At 50.4% G+C, this 15,651-nt stretch overlaps 8 protein-coding genes across 8 annotated transcripts; 6 read left to right on the top strand and 2 right to left on the bottom strand.

Annotated features, from left to right (window-relative positions):
* Window positions 1-858: 858 nt before the first annotated feature.
* On the top strand, window positions 859-2,793 carry PODANS_5_3100 (uncharacterized protein; the record flags this gene model as incomplete). The annotated part of the gene is made up of 1 exon (XM_001903973.1): window positions 859-2,793. The coding sequence occupies one exon, from the start codon at window positions 859-861 to the stop codon at window positions 2,791-2,793; it is 1,935 nt and encodes a 644-aa protein (XP_001904008.1).
* A 353-nt stretch (window positions 2,794-3,146) lies between these two features.
* On the top strand, window positions 3,147-5,327 carry PODANS_5_3110 (uncharacterized protein; the record flags this gene model as incomplete). Its single annotated transcript, XM_001903972.1, has 1 exon — window positions 3,147-5,327. One exon carries the CDS (start codon window positions 3,147-3,149, stop codon window positions 5,325-5,327), a length of 2,181 nt encoding a protein of 726 aa, XP_001904007.1.
* A 180-nt stretch (window positions 5,328-5,507) lies between these two features.
* PODANS_5_3115 (uncharacterized protein) lies at window positions 5,508-6,367 on the bottom strand (the record flags this gene model as incomplete). The annotated part of the gene is made up of 2 exons (XM_001903971.1): window positions 5,508-6,030; window positions 6,090-6,367. The coding sequence occupies 2 exons, from the start codon at window positions 6,365-6,367 to the stop codon at window positions 5,508-5,510; spliced, it is 801 nt and encodes a 266-aa protein (XP_001904006.1).
* A 363-nt stretch (window positions 6,368-6,730) lies between these two features.
* On the top strand, window positions 6,731-8,178 carry PODANS_5_3120 (uncharacterized protein; the record flags this gene model as incomplete). Its single annotated transcript, XM_001903970.1, has 2 exons — window positions 6,731-7,450; window positions 7,528-8,178. 2 exons carry the CDS (start codon window positions 6,731-6,733, stop codon window positions 8,176-8,178), a joined length of 1,371 nt encoding a protein of 456 aa, XP_001904005.1.
* A 1,782-nt stretch (window positions 8,179-9,960) lies between these two features.
* Window positions 9,961-11,238, top strand: PODANS_5_3130 (uncharacterized protein; the record flags this gene model as incomplete). Its single annotated transcript, XM_001903969.1, has 2 exons — window positions 9,961-10,045; window positions 10,094-11,238. The coding sequence occupies 2 exons, from the start codon at window positions 9,961-9,963 to the stop codon at window positions 11,236-11,238; spliced, it is 1,230 nt and encodes a 409-aa protein (XP_001904004.1).
* A 146-nt stretch (window positions 11,239-11,384) lies between these two features.
* PODANS_5_3140 (uncharacterized protein) lies at window positions 11,385-12,200 on the top strand (the record flags this gene model as incomplete). The annotated part of the gene is made up of 1 exon (XM_001903968.1): window positions 11,385-12,200. The coding sequence occupies one exon, from the start codon at window positions 11,385-11,387 to the stop codon at window positions 12,198-12,200; it is 816 nt and encodes a 271-aa protein (XP_001904003.1).
* A 578-nt stretch (window positions 12,201-12,778) lies between these two features.
* On the top strand, window positions 12,779-14,094 carry PODANS_5_3150 (uncharacterized protein; the record flags this gene model as incomplete). Its single annotated transcript, XM_001903967.1, has 4 exons — window positions 12,779-12,976; window positions 13,027-13,287; window positions 13,346-13,749; window positions 13,803-14,094. 4 exons carry the CDS (start codon window positions 12,779-12,781, stop codon window positions 14,092-14,094), a joined length of 1,155 nt encoding a protein of 384 aa, XP_001904002.1.
* Window positions 14,095-14,328: 234 nt separating this feature from the next.
* On the bottom strand, window positions 14,329-15,468 carry PODANS_5_3160 (uncharacterized protein; the record flags this gene model as incomplete). Its single annotated transcript, XM_001903966.1, has 1 exon — window positions 14,329-15,468. One exon carries the CDS (start codon window positions 15,466-15,468, stop codon window positions 14,329-14,331), a length of 1,140 nt encoding a protein of 379 aa, XP_001904001.1.
* Window positions 15,469-15,651: the final 183 nt, after the last annotated feature.

The following is a 15,651-nucleotide window of genomic DNA, read 5'->3' as shown; positions in this document are numbered from 1 at the left end:
ATGCTGTTTGACATGTACTCTCACAATGTTGCCTTCTTGTTGACAGCAATGTGAAGGATTCCCATTGCCAGAACACACCAAACAGAACATCAACATGACGCCATAATAACAGGGAGGGAGGGATTGTCCGAAGTGGAGGACTTGAGGCAAAAAGTACGCCAAGTTACATCGAGGCATACATGAACAATTGTCACCCACCCTTCTTCTGCTTGAGATGTCGGACCTCCTTCCTCCAAGGGCTACACCCATACCCTCAACAGGCTCTCAGCTTCCTCCAAGGGCTTCCCGTACGCCTTTATGCCCAGCCCTACAGCAACGCCGCAAAATCTCATCGAAATTCATACCTATCAAGGGGATGGTGCACGGCCCACCGTCAAAGTAAGTTCCAGTTGCTGCGGCCACGGCCCGTGCTCACAAAAACGCTGACAGGGGTTGAATAGGGGTTGGGAGCTTCAGCCTGGTCATGACACCAGCCTTGGGTTTGATCAGGAGACTCGAGCGTGGCTCGAGGAGCTGTATCAAGCATGGGCTAGCAACGCGCCCATCTCGACATTCTCAAGCATTCGCGACGGCCTTGTTGACCAGTGTGACCACCTCGACACACGCATCTCCACGTTTTGCTCTGTGGCCAGGATCGTTTCTTCGCGTCGATCACAGGCAAATAGAGAACCAGAGTGGAAAGAGCTGCTGGCTTTATCCCACCTGGCAGACAGAAACAAGCGTGAAGAGGCTACCAAAAAGAAGCGAAAACGGGCATACAATGAAAACAACCGTCTACGAAACCTCGCATTTATTGTTGCGCTCTGGTCTCCCGACGTGGTGTTTCACTATGCTTGGAATTGTGCTAGTCAGGTACAAATGAACATGCTCCGAGCGTGTGCAACAAGCTACCCCGACTTCTTCAACGAATTTCTGCCGCGCCTCAATGCTGTGTTATTACACCGACATCGACAGGCGCTTCTTGGTGGCCGGTTAAAGACGTTGAACGAGGCTCCTCTGCAGCCCCATCGCGACTTTGATCTGGTTACATTGGCTTTGACGACAGTTGATGGCAAAATGGAGGAGCTGTGGGTCGCCAGTCAGGATGGCCGTGTCGCCGTGGACGCACAGGCGACAGTCTTCTTGCGTGACATCAGACCCGGTCACTTTGCGGCCCATCTTTTGCGAAGGGACCGATTCGGCGTCCTCGCTGCTCGGGGCGAAGCTTGCCTGCCATCTTCGCCAAGACACCAGCATACCATGCCGCTGAAAACCTCGCCTGCGGAAGTGAGTACAGGCGATGATGATGGCCCGGGAGATGCTCAGATAGCACCTGCACAGGACCAACTTCGGGACACACAGCCCAGCTTAGACGTGTCGCTGAATCAGCTAGAGAACTTCCAGGAGATGTCCTCTGCGCCCTCGGAAGCGATGCCACTCTTTGACTCGATGTGGGACTGGAACAGCGCAGACCTGTCCTACAGCATCGATATGCACAATCCCATGTGCTGGCAATCTTCAGCCTTGTTCTTTTCGCCCTCAGCCATGAACTCCTTTGGGCAACCTCAACCTTCGACCATAACATCAGAACCCACAACCCCCAGCTTTTCAGGCCCATCTCGACTCCATTCGGAACCTAGCCCAACCTCACCACAATCCAGCGAGTTGGAAGCCGACCTGTTCACCTCAGCAGCTCTATATCTTGGAACGGCTCCAATCACAGGAAAAGGCTTGGCCAGCCTGGAGGAAACGCTTCATAACCAATATTACCCTACAATTATGCCTTATATCGACGGCATGCTTGCAAAGGAGGCCCGGCAAGACCCCCTTGAAACCCACCAAGACCAGGCACCACCGCTGAAGGCAGCAACAAAATGGGCCTCGATGTGGACGCAAGGTAATGCGGTCCTGCCCGGTCGTGCTGCATCTCCCATGGATGCTGATGTGCTCTATCTCACCTCCGACGAAGCTATCCAGGCCGCTAAAGCACACCAAGTGTTCGAAAAGCCAGTGATCATCAAGGAAACCTTTCTAGATTCTGGTATGCACGCCATGCTTGATTCTTTGTGTTTATTGGAGGATGAACTTGCCAACTCTGTTCACGATCGAGGCACTTCCAATCTCAGGAACATGACCCACTCGCATCGACCTTTGTTGACCATGCTTCCACGTTTCCGTCTACTAGACTGTCTGGTAGAGCGACTCAGACTACGCACTAGCAGGAGTGCCAGTGCATGCCAACAACTAGGAAGCCCCGAGGTTTTGCCTGAGATCAGAACTGACTTCAACGCCGTCACCCTTCCCCATCTCTGCTTTGGGCCATCCTTTGCCACCATGAGTGGGGTTTGGTTGCGTAATCTTGAGGGTCTCAAAATCTGCATCTTTGCCTCTCTTTCTGACACTGATACGGACCCTGCGCTGAAGAGTCTTGAGAGAAGTGATGCACAAAGGGCTTTTATTTTGGAGCAGGACGATATACTCATCATACCCCCTGCTTCGAGAATAGTTTACACCGTTTATTCCCCTGTTCAGGGTATCATGGAAGGGGGTATATTTTGGGATAGTCTTGCTCTCAGTAGTCTTTTGGACAGCACAATGTGGATTCAAAGACGTGGACCAGGGGTGGCGTCAAAGTTCGATCAAGACATCACATTCCACTCTCGACAGCTGCTAGGACTGTTAGAAGCGTTGAGGTCTCTTATGGACGTACATCCCCATTTGTTCGGGGACAGCATTGTACCCAGTCTGTTGGAGAGTTTGGACCAGGCTTTGGCTAGATCTGATCACAGTAGGGAGGCTCAAGAATTGAAATGATTACCAAGAAACCTTGAGTCGTATTGACGGTCCGTGCTACCTATTTCGTGATCGCTTTGTATGGCAGCTAATCGACCTTAGCAGTTTTCATTCTCGGATCAACAGTCTCCATTTACTTGCACCTTGTTTACTGCGGAACCCGACCATGACCCATGATTCCATACGTTGTAGGGTCATATCCATCACTCTCCCAACAAGATTTGCTGACATGACTCAGTGCGGGACGCGGGATGAAAGACAGGAGCTTATGAAGCCCTGAATACTAGATATAGAATGCCCACAGAGACCGATCTCCTTTTTCGTAATGGAAGCACACACCTCTTCGCTTTCAGTCACAAGAAAATTGCTCCATCATGTTCAACTTGGAATCTTTACTCTTGATAATTGTCCCTCTTAGCTGTTTTCTTTACATCTCGTTCCCATGGCGAAAACCACGACTCTCGTTCCCAACTTGGTCCAATGCTTCCACAACAGGCCACATAGCGATCTTGACCGACGAAAAGCCCAAGTCACCACGCCTAGAAAGGAAGCGGCAGCAACGAATGCGTCACTTCAAAGATCTTTACCACAAAGTTCAAAATCTGGAGCGGTTCCCAGAAATCCTGCCCCAAGTTCGAGAAACGTTGCTTTCGTTACTCGAACAAGGACTCCGGATGGCCAAGTACAAGGACCGATCTCGCAGCATTCTCAACATCGCGACCTTTGATGCCTCCCGTCTCCAAAGCTTCATCCAAGACATCCAGCTCGATGTGGGTCTGGAATTCGAAGCCTACATGCGTCGAAGGGAGCTTGGTGGTGGACCTGAGCTGTTCAAAAGCTTCGAAGAAGCCTGCATGTTTCTCAAGAACAGCGCACCGTGGAACTACACCGATGGCGCATGGCTCGCACGGATTCATCAGGTCACAACCCCCTTCGCCTTTCGGGGCGTGACAAAGGATGCTTGGCAAATCTTTTCAGAAGAGCTTGGTGATGGGGATCTGGGAAAGAACCACATATTGCTCTACAAGGAGCTTCTCCAGAGCGTGGGTGTGGACCTGCCCAACGGCGACTCGCTCGATTTCATACACCCACGCCATGGCATGGAGGATGAGACGATTTGGAGATATGCCATTGGACAACTCCTCATTTCCGTCTTTCCTAACGAGTTTTTACCTGAGATTCTGGGGTTTAATCTCCACTACGAGCAGCCTGCCATTGGGGTCTTGAAAGCCAACAAGGAGCTGCCCGAGTTTGGGATCTCGCCCTACTACTATGCTTTGCACATATCGATCGACAACGCGCACTCGGGTCACTGCGCGATGGCGATTGGCAACATTGCACACTTTATGGAGATTGTTCAGAACACGGGCATCATGGACCAGCAGACAGCGTGGAGGCGTGTGCAGGCTGGCTATTGCCTCGGGCAGAGTCTCGATGACAGGGATACCGTGGATGATTACGAGGACAAGCTGGTTGACATCATCTGCAAGAAAGCCACCATTGCCACCAAGATTCATTGTACGAGTCGCGCCCGGATTGGAAAGAGAAAATTGTCATCTTGGTTTTCTGCTCCTCCTTCGAGCCCCAAGGATGATGACGGTTGGAAGGATGAGTTCCTTGACGCCTTGGCAGACTCCAAGCCATGGGTATGCAGAGGTGACAGCAGCAAGAGCCTTTTGATGCGGGAGCTGGGCTGGAAAGGGAGGATGTTTGGTGCTTTCACTCACGTCGAGACTGAACTGCTTCGGAACTGGATTGACTCCCTCAGACCACATGGCAAGGATATGGGCGAGGCTTATTGGGGGCGTGTTGGTGGCTATCAGAGCCTGGAAAAGACCTTTGACCCCTCGCGTCATGATGCTGCGGTCAGCCATCCGACTTTTCCCGCCACGAGGACCTGGTCGCTGTGCGAGATGAACGATTTTGAGCCAAAGTCACCAATCCAGATACACAAGTCGGCAGTTGAAATAGACGCCCTACTACCACTGTGGTTTGCCCACGCAGGACTCCTGGAAAATATCATCAGCTCCCCTCACCAGACAATCACACCCCTGGTGTCCAACTGTTTGCAAATATTGCGAGCAGAAAAGGGCTACAAGCCGGTGGGCACAGGTATTGCCTGCATGGATGAGCAGCATTGGCCTGGCTACAGCCCCGACCTGGTGGCCCTGGGTCTCGAAATGATGAAGAATAGGGGTTTGCCACAGCCGACCTGTTTAGGAGACATAATTGGCCGTCCAGAAGATGAGAACCTCAATGACTCCGGCAGGTTTTCCCATGACCTTTTAGGGTGGGCTCAGCACCCGATGATCAACAGCGTCTTTTTGCTTGGTCTGGCGCGTGCTTTTCTTGACTTGGAGCAATGGGTGGCTGACAATGGAGAGTTGCTGGGAAGAAGGGAGAGGCTTTGTCTGTCAGAAATGATCCAACGGAAGGCCACTGGCTTTGAGACATGTTGGGCGGAGCTGAAGAGGGATGGGCTCCGATGCTGTGAGTTTGTCACTGGGTATGATCTTGGACGGGCAGAAATCCACCGACTGTTGGTCTTGGGTTGAAAAGAAGCAGATGGAAATTTTGGGTGTATCTGGGTACCTAAACGATAGTTGTAAAAGTTTTGTCGCAAAAAACATGAGGTGGCTTTTGTGTTTGATACCTAGGTATGATATGTATTGCTACTAACCCATTGCCATCCCGTCCAACGACAAAAAACGAAACGTCTCAAGCTTAGCAGTCTACTAATTCGAATCTTCAAACAGATCAAACATGACCAAGTTTATCTCGTTCTCCCCCATCTTCACCCTATGCCAGGGGTTGTACAGCCGACCTCCCGAGTTCTTTGCCGACTGGGCAGCTACATTCAGGATTGGCATGTTGCGATTCACCTCAACCAAATTCCACTCGTTTGTAGACCTATCCAAGACTTCGAGAAAGGGCTCGTCATAGAACGTGAGAGTGAGGAAACCGTCATCGGTGTGGCCGTCCATTAGAGGTGTCCCGGCACGTGCCTTTGAGATACCCAATGTTAGATGACTTTGGCCGGGTCTGGTGGCGTCCTGCAAACTGGCCGGGAATCGTTCATCCATCGAGCTTGCCAACGTCATGCCAATCTCGCGGAGTATCTTGTCGATGAACGAAGAGACATTTTCGACCTTGTCTGCCACCAGCTGAAGTGCTTCGGGAAGTTGAGACCGGTCCCCTGCCATTTGCTCCTTGCGACCAAGGTGAATCTTTTCGACACCAATGGGGGAAGTGTAAAATCTGAGAAAAGGGCCTGGATTAGCGATGAGTAGAAAAGAAGAATTTCGACCTGTACCCACCCGTTGTATCGAATGCCCGTGTGATATTTGGACTTCTCCTCCTGCGGCTGTTCAAAAAAGGCTCGCTGATGCTGTATCACGGTTTGCAGGTCTTTCAGGAGTTGCTTTGCCGTGGATCCCTGGAGGTCCAAGAACAGCATTCCCTGGTCAGACAAGGCCTGGGCTAGCTTCCTCACCTCGGCGTTGTCGTTGCTCCTGAGCTGCTCGTATCTAACAACCTCAAGCTCGAGGGTCTTGGTTGAGGAAGTGGGTGTATCAATGGCCATTTTGAAAGTCATAGAAAATTATGAAGCGAGGACAACCCAAGGCACGCAAGGTCATTCATCGACAACCATTCTGGGGTGTTATACCTGGTTGGGGTGCCATGAGGCAGGATTGCATCCACGCAGAACGACTAATCCCCGCAAACTCTTACCAAGCGCTACCTGTCTTGCTCAGCTTCGTGCTACCATCAGTGCACAAGTCCGATTCAACATGCTTGGCCAAACCTCTTGACCGACATGTTCAGCCCGCCGCTATTGCCATAAATTCCTTCATTATCTAGTGACACATGGCATTTGCTCTTGAAATTACCCCCCCCCCCCCCCCCAACCTGATCTCAAGGGAAAGTAATCTTGTTCAATACCGTACAACAGTGCACGATGCTTAATGCTAGGCAGATTTCATCCCAACCCGGCCCATCTCACCTGTCGAACGGCGATACCGACATCAAGTCTTTGGATGTTCGCGTTCACAACAGCCCAGTTCTATCCGATGACAGCAATTCAGTTGCGGTGTTGTTCAGATGCGTCAATGGGCATTTTCTTCAAGCTACAGTGGAATCAAAAAATGGCCTTGACAATGATGTCTTCGATACCGTCAGCTTTCTAACGCCAGAGTCACTTGTTCGGGTTACCGCTCGATCGGTGGCTCATGACACTGACTCTGACATCACTCCAATCGAGCTCTGCGATATCCACAACCTGTCGGCCGCCAAGACTCCAGGTGCTCATAGCAATGTCCTTCATGGAGCTTCAGGGGAGGTTCTAGCTTCGATCCAATCTCCTACGAAGTTGATCGAAGAGAGACTCGACAACAGACTCCTGGATGCTCGTGTTCCTGCAACAGCAGCAATCTTCAAGCTTTTCTCGGGGGTCCATGAGCTGGCGGTAGAATACCTCAAGCTCCATGACTTTTACCACGTCCCAACCCCTGCACTTGTTGGCTACGAATTCCCAGGAGAGGAGGACGACTTGTTTACAGTTCCATACTTCGGCAGGACAGCCAGATTGGCGCCAACAGGAGAGATACACCTTGGAATGGCACTTTCAGCCGACCTGGAGCGCGTCTACGACTTTCACACAGTTTTTCGGAGGGAGCCTGTTTCTGATGGCAGACATCTCACCGAGGTAGAGAATCCCCCTTTTTCTTAGTTTGAAAAATGCTGATTTGGTCACAGTTCACCATGCTGGAACTTGTATTCAATCTTCAGCATAGCTGGATAGAGATCCTCGATTTTGCTGATAGTCTACTGGTATCACTTCTACACTCTTTGCAGAGTCAGGACAAATACACTACGCTGACCAACACCGCAAAACGACTCTACCCCCTAGCTGGCACTTTCAAGCTAGGTCTTGGAAAGAGCGGAAAGCTCCCACGCATCCGTTTCAATGAAGCCAAAACCATTCTGAGAGACTTTATAGGTATCGAGTCCGACGATGACAAAGACTTCACTAGGAGCGAAGAAGCAGCACTCGGCAGATTCCTCGCCAGCGAAGAATCCCACGTCAGCCCTCCAACCGATGTTTTCTTCATCACTCACTTCCCGAAACATTTGAGGTCCTGCAATATCTATCCCTCTGATGAACAGGATGACACAACCCAATCTTTCGATGTCATTCTCAGAGGACAGGAATGTGTTACTGGATGCCGACTACTCCACAGCGCTGAAGACCTAGCAGCCGCATTTGCCAACCGACCTCATCCGATTGACCCGGAAACGCCGGAATGGAGGCCGTACATGACGGCCCACGAAATTGGCATGCCTCCTTGGGGAGGCTTCGGGTGTAAGTGTTTTTTGTTGATCCTTGTGACATGGGAATCGTGCTGACTTATCTGCAGTGGGCATCAACCGTCTTGTACAGGGTTTCTTGGGCTTGGAAGACATTCGCGAGACGGTGTTATTTCCTCGTGATGCTGCCCGTCTTTCACCCTAATGGGAGAGAATTGACAGATGGCGTGGTTCTCCAATGGCCAGCTCATTTCTACTCTTGACTTCATTCCCAACGACAACCAAGTTACCGGCATTTTGATTGGAAAGTAACACTGATTGGACAGGGAATATGGTAGTCGAATTTGATAGAAATCTAGAAACCTAAACTCGTTTCATTGATCAAGACCTTAGGTATATATCGAATTTCTGGGTTGCTGGCCTACACCTTATGGTCTCAGGGGCTCGGGGGATTAGATAACCGTGCCCATCTCACAACTGTAATGACCTGTTTCCTAAAAGCTGATTGTCGGCACCATCCAGTTTCCCAAACACTAACCCAACCGTCGGAACCAGTCGATGTTGCTCAACCTTTCACACCGATGTAGGAGCGCAGAGACAGTAGGTTTCAGTTCGGTATTGGCAGCAAAGCTTTGCTGCAACAAGTATCCGAGGTCAAGCATGATGGTGCCAAAACGTGGCTAATCTTGTCCTGTCAGAGCATTGTAAGATATGTTCTCTTGTTCTCGGCCTTCGCTGTTCAATACCAGCGGACAGTATACCGGATCGCATGATACCTTCGCGACAAACTCTGCCAGCTTATTACCGTCAATACGCTAAGCAATGTGACAAAGCACTGATGCTCTGGTCTTCTCGATGTGGTTATACTCTCACTCTTTAGTTTAAGGAAATTTGTTTCTGGGTCGAGATTGGCTACAAGCTGATCGGTTAAAACGTTGTCGTCCTGCAACAAAATATTGCAACTGTGTCTCGAATTACTTTCAAGCCATACCTCTACTGACGAGGCTCCTTATAGGTATGCTCTGCGTCAAAGTACCTAGCCTGGTAACAATGCTCAACGATTGATACGAACATGTCTACCCATAGATGACCGTCAAAGCTTGACTGATGAAGTGTTCTCAGAGCTTCTTGGAGAGTTTTGGTGACCTTGAATGCCACAAAGTTCAATGCAGGGCTTGTTTAAATATGGGATCGGAGGCAATATTTGTCTTGGAAAACGATCTTGATTGGTTGAGTGCCGGAAAAGGAAGAGCCGTGTAACCATTTCGGCGAGCCCGAATAATGTCGCTGCGGTATATCTCGCAAATAGGTCCCTGGACATCGGTACCCTTAGGAGGACACGCTCTTACCATTCATACTTTCTTTGCTTTGAGGCGAGTATAGCGAGTAGGCATTTTGGATGGTTCGCGTGTAGGTTTCCTCCTTTTCTTTAGTTATCGTGCCGGGAGGATTGCCCAGCTGTTCAACGTCAAGGAGCTGAGGGACATTGTTGAAGAGATTCTGGGCTCGATTTTGTGGGTCTGCTGCACAGCATTGTGAGCTATGCCAGATGAAATGGTCCCCTTTTCATGGTATGTTTTCAACCTTTTGGAAATATGATCTGGGGAGACTTGTAGTTCTAGTTAAAGGGTGTTGATGCGGGTATCCTCACCGTCTGAGACGTTGGAAAAAGGGTTCAGGGGTTCAGAGCTAGCGTCCATTGTCATCCGAGGCTAAGCTAAAAATAGGTAGGCGGCTTCCGCCGTTGCCGAGGCCTGACTTTGTTCGGTTCCTTCGGACCTCAACCCATTCAACTGTTGAATGACAACAGTTAATAAAGCCCAATGATGCATAATAGTTTTTAGGCACCTCGGGGCTCGATTTCTCGTGATTTTGTCAAAGATGACATCAACACAAAAGTTGCGCCCAGACGCCAGTCCGGAGGTCCTTGACTGGATCTCCTTGGTTGCCTTGTTTCCCCTCTTCTGTATGTTTTTCGCGTTGTAGCGGGTTGACAGCAGCTAATCATCAGCAGTAACAAAATGGTCGCTGGCATTCTTGTTTTCTAACCAGAAATCTCTTCACTGGCGCCAAAACTGCGCCCTGACATTTCTGCGCACGCAAAGAAGCATATTTCCCACCCCTCTGCTCAGATGGCTGGTCCGTCGTGTTTCCACGGGGTCCACAATCAAGGACTACTGCAGCAAGCACAAGATCGCACACCAGATCGTCACTTTACCAGCTTCATCGACCGAGCTTCATCCTGCTCTTTTGCCGCCAGCAGTGTTGCATATTTTGACACTGGGCAATGTTGAAGCCAAATCCAGGTCTGGGAAAGCCCCGACGCTTCTTTACTTTCACGGCGGTGGTTTCGTGAATCCATTGCGATCCCCTCACATGCCCTTTATCCTCGCATGTGGCCATTCAGTTCGAGCAAAGCAAATCATCATTCTCGAATACAGCCTAGCCCCGGAACACCCATACCCAGCACAGCTCATCCAATGCGTGGCGTCCCTTTCCTATCTTATGTGCACCTCCTCTGGTCTCGGCATCTCTGCCGAGGACATTATCTTAGCGGGCGACAGTGCAGGTGGTACGCTGGTTGGATCAGTATTGTCCCACATCCAGAACCCCAGCCCTTATGCCCCAATGCTCCAGATGAAAAGTGGTGAAGAGTTCCAGGCCGCGGTGATGATTAGTCCGTTTGTCAGACTGCATAAGGAGTCGATGGACTCCCCAATGGGAAGCTACAAAATGAATGAAAAGCGAGATTACCTGACCAGAATACAGGTGGATGAGTTTGGAGAGGCTTGGAAAGGGGATGAGAAGGAGGTTTGGGCAAATCTGTGCGGAGTTGAGGGAGCAGACAAGGTGTGGCAGGCTGTGTTTCAAGGAAAAGGTGGGGTCAGGTTGGTGAAGAAGCTGTTCATCACGGTTGGGACAGCAGAAGTGTTTTTGGACGACTGTAGATTCTTTGGCGGGGAGTCCTACGCCAATACCCAGACCGTGATTGCGAAACAGGAAAAGAGTAAAGACTGGACGGAGGAACTGGGGAGTTGGGAGAGGATCATGGTTGAGTGTGAAGGTGAAGCGCACGTCCAAGCGGTGCTCGATGCTGCTTTGGGATATCAGGATGGGGTCATGACAAGGGCGATCATGACGTGGCTTAAGACGTTGTAGTGGAAATAGTGTAGAAACAACTCAGCATCCTTGCTGACTCAGAAACTTGCAAAGTTAGACGCCGGGTGGGGTAGGCCTCTTCGGATCTCCATCTCCATGCCGGCCGCGGCTTGAATTCAGGCGATTCTTCCCATCAACCATCCAAAATGGCAGACAAATACATTCACGGCCACTCAGCCGCCGTTCTCACCGCTCACTCTCGGCGCACCGCCCAGCGGGATGCAGCGTATCTCATTCCTCACATCAAGTCCCACTTCGACATTCTCGACATTGGGTGCGGACCAGGAACCATATCTGCCGACTTGGCTGCTCTCGTGCCTCAAGGGAGGGTGACATGCGTCGAAATCACCGAGTCAGCTCTCAATGCAGCACGCAGCACATTTACTTCTCGCTCCCTTGGCAATGGCGACTTTGTGGTCGGAGATGTGACCTCTCGCCTACCGTTTGAGGACGATAGTTTCGATGTCGTACATTTACACATGGTCATTATGCATCTGCCTTGCGACGCCACTGTTGCACTGAAAGAGGTCCGAAGAGTGCTCAAGCCAGGAGGCGTCGTTGGATGCAAGGAGATGATCATGAGCACAACCAGGTGGTTTCAGGTGGATAAGAGACTCGACGTGTGGGAGAAGGCGATCACGGGCACGATTCTCGAGACCGGAGGCAGTCCGGACATGGGGATGGGCTTGAAGAACGCTGCACTGGAAGCTGGGTTTGAACAGCATAAGGTGAAGAGCACGGCAAGTTCATGGTGCTTCTCGGACGAGGAGGAAGTCCAATTCTTTGGCGACAGTTGTGCGGAAAGATTCAGGGAGGGAAGCCAGCTTCGGGAAAGGACTATCGGAGGAGGCCATGCAACACCCAAGGAAGTTGATGACTTTGTCAAAGCTTGTCATGAATGGAAGGAGAAGAAGGGATCGTGGTTTGGGGTTATGAATGGAGAGCTTTTGGCGTGGAAGTAGTAGGATATGACCCCTTTAACTATCATTCCGAAATGAAGATTATGTTTTTTTCTGTCTGCATCAGAGGGTGCTGCCAGGACTGCCGGTGGTTCCATCCCGGTTTAGGGGTGCACTACTTTTGACATTTATGCATATATCTCGATACCTACCAGGTATAGAGTACTTTGTAATAGCAAGGTATTCCGGAGAGAAAACAAACAATTTATTTTCTGGGAAAGGTGTTCCAATCGGACAGGTGACCGACCTGTCCAAGAGAGTGTGCTAAGCTTCCAGCTTGGGTCGACAGGAAACATTGTATGCCAACTGGGACGTAAGGTATATCAAGTAAGTTGTGTATGCTCTCTCCTCACAACTCCAGCTCTACTATGCCGAGGGTTTCGAAAGCCTCTCGGATATATCCCCCGAAACTTAATTGCTTCCAAGTTCCAATTGGCCCCTCATTGAAACGCTGGAGGAGGGTGGTGTCTTCATTTATTGAGCGGCAACCTGTCACAGTCTACTTATAACCGGCAGACCCCCAGTTCAGTCCCAATATGCTTGTTGCTGATAGTTTCTGATCAAGCAATTCCCGTCTAATCATGGTTTTCACATTCATTTTTGCGGGCCTACTCCTTCAGGTTGTTACTGTCACCTCTCAAAATGTCATTGTTGGCAAGCTCCTGCGCTTCGCGTGCTCTCAGCTTGTCATCGAGAGGACGGATCCATTGGTCAATCCCGGCTTGAGCCCTTCACCACATACACACCAGATCGTGGGTGGAAACTCATTCAACGTGACAGTAGGATGGCCCTTGCTTTTGATGGCAGCACATGGTGCTGACAAGTTCAGATGAATCCTTCCGAGATGGAACCCTCTCGGGCATCCACTTGCACCACTTGCACGTATTCTGAAGACTTCTCCAACTACTGGACTGCCTCTCTCTATTTTCGCTCTCCAGAAAATGGCTCTTTCAAGCTTGTTCCTCAACGTCCAAACTTTGTGGGAATGGATGGAGTCCGTCATCCAGTAGGAGGAGGGATCACGGTCTATTACATGACATCCGTTTTTGGCAGTACATCTGGTAACGGAAAAGTGACAGCATTTCCCCCAGTGAGTTTCCCCTTCAAGATCTTGAGGTTGAAATCTTCCAGCCTGACCGGTGTCTCAGGGCTTCAGAATGCTCGCCGGCTCGCCAGACATCACGTCAAAAGACCGTACCTTCCCCGGCATCTGCCACCGCTGCAATGGCAACACGACAGGATTCACCCCGTGCGACTCTGCTGATAGCTCTGAGCTGCCGACGAAAGTGTGCCCTGGTGGTATTAGGGGCTCTGTGATATTCCCATCTTGTTGGGACGGTAAAAACTTGGATTCTCCCGACCACAGTTCACATGTTGCATACAGCCCTGTCGGAGGAGGGAAACTGGCCGGCCAGGCCTGCCCAGAGACACACCCGGTGCGAATCCCACAGTTGATGTATGAAATGCTGTGGGATACATCACAGTTCAATGCCCCGGCTTATTTTGATGAGACAGCGAAGAGGCAGCCGTTTGTGTACAGCTTTGGTGACGGGTAAGTGGCCAATGTCTTGAAAGTGTGAGCTTGCCTAATATGTCAATTGATAGCATAGGGTATGGACAGCACGGCGACTATATCTTTGGCTGGAAGGGAGATGCTCTTCAGCGGGGGATGGATGCTGTGCTGGGGGATGATTGCGTCAACGATCGGTGTCATGCGTTGGAGTTCCAGTCTCCTGCAGAAGGCGTGGCTTGCGCGAAACCAACACAGGTTGAAGGGGAGATTGTTGGAAGAGGCGGTGAATGTAAGTTTATGCGTGTCATGAGAATTCTCCAGGTTGTACTAATACCGCCAGGGCTTCAAACACTTCCAGGGAATCCACATCTCAGGCAGGCATAGAATCACGAAGTCCGCAGGACGAAATTATGGTAAGCTGACATTTCACGTCATTTGAAAGCAATCAGTTGGATAGGTAGCATCACTGTCTGCGGTTTTCTTCAACAAGACATAGTGGAGTTTGTTCTATTAGATAGAAATTTGATACTCAAAGGTCGAGAGGAACTTTAACCATGGTATGGTTTGTAAATGCTAGGAGTATGTCGCACTATCCTGCCTAGCTAACTATCCACGGCATCATTCCTGCAGCATTGCCTTCAAAGTGTCGGCTGGTGTCCGAGTAGGCGCAGCTAGCTTCAAAACTGCCTCACTTGTGGCAGACGCTGTGCACTCCCCATTCCACGCTGTCTCTGGGCCATGCTTCATAGACATCAAAACACTTTGGGACCCTTGAGTCACACCAATCATATAATCAAGAAACGACATATCTTTGAAGATAACGTTGTCCACGCTGGTGCCGATGTACCTCTCAACCAACTCAACGATCTGTCTTCCCGTAATGTCCTCAGGTCCATTAACAACATATTTGGCGTTGTTATGCGGTGAGATGTCCTCTTGCAACAACAGATGCGCCGCCAAAACTCCCACGTCGTTGGCGTCGACAGTCCCAACAGGTGCATACTCTGATGCCACCAACCGAAGTGTGTCTTGTTTACCGGTCTTGCGATATTGCTTGATGAACTCGGCTGCGGTAGCTAACCAGAAACTGGAGAAGTTGTTGGCCTGGAGAGACGTCCATTGCAGCGGCTTAAACTCTGGTGTGCTAAGCAAAGCCTCGATTGCCCAATGGATGCGCGGATAATAGGCTTCGCAGTCAGGTCTGACGTTGGCTGCCGTTGTTGAAATGCGCACTACGTATTTGACGCCGGCTTTGAGAGCGGCAACGTGGAATGTGGTTTCTTCGGCAAACTGACTTGGCTGGCTAGGAGTTGCGACAAAGGCCCTTTCTATCTCGTGCTCACGTAGCCACTGTGCCGTGATGTCCATCCAGTTCTTTTCGAGGACTTGGACATTTGGGAGAGTCGCGAGATGTTTTGCGACCGGACTGTGCAGCGATCGTGTCAAGGCGATGACAGCGCATGTTGAAAGCTTGGACAAGGTTTCCACAACACTTTGGCCGGTGTTGCCAGTCGCACCAACGATTAAGTAAGTAGGCGCCATTATGTTGGGAATTTGAGATGGAAGGTTTGATGAAGGAAGTAAATGTCTAGCATCTCTGCGCGCATATTTATGACGGAATGCTGTGGAGACAAGCGCCGCGGCGGCCGGCTTAGCTCCGCGGCGTTCGAATATTACAAAGCTGCGTCCTGACGATACAATAGAGTAACCTAAGCATAGAGAGATAGAGGAATGGAAAAGAAAGCGACTAGTTTTCATGTAATATTGTCACAAACCCCTATCCAGAACCTCTGAAGGGGATACTAGTGAAATGGTGAGAAAACAAACAAAACAACCACAACACCACAAATATACCCTCAACAGGTCTCAGAATGAACACACCTGCGTGACAGTAGCTCGCTCGCAGGCCGCACTTCACGTAGGACAGAGAAAAGACACTAT

The sequence above is a fragment of the Podospora anserina genome, chromosome 5, assembly GCF_000226545.1.
Source record: "Podospora anserina S mat+ genomic DNA chromosome 5, supercontig 1".
NCBI classification, from domain to species: Eukaryota; Fungi; Ascomycota; class Sordariomycetes; order Sordariales; family Podosporaceae; genus Podospora; species Podospora anserina.
This window is presented reverse-complemented; position numbering and strand designations above follow the sequence as displayed.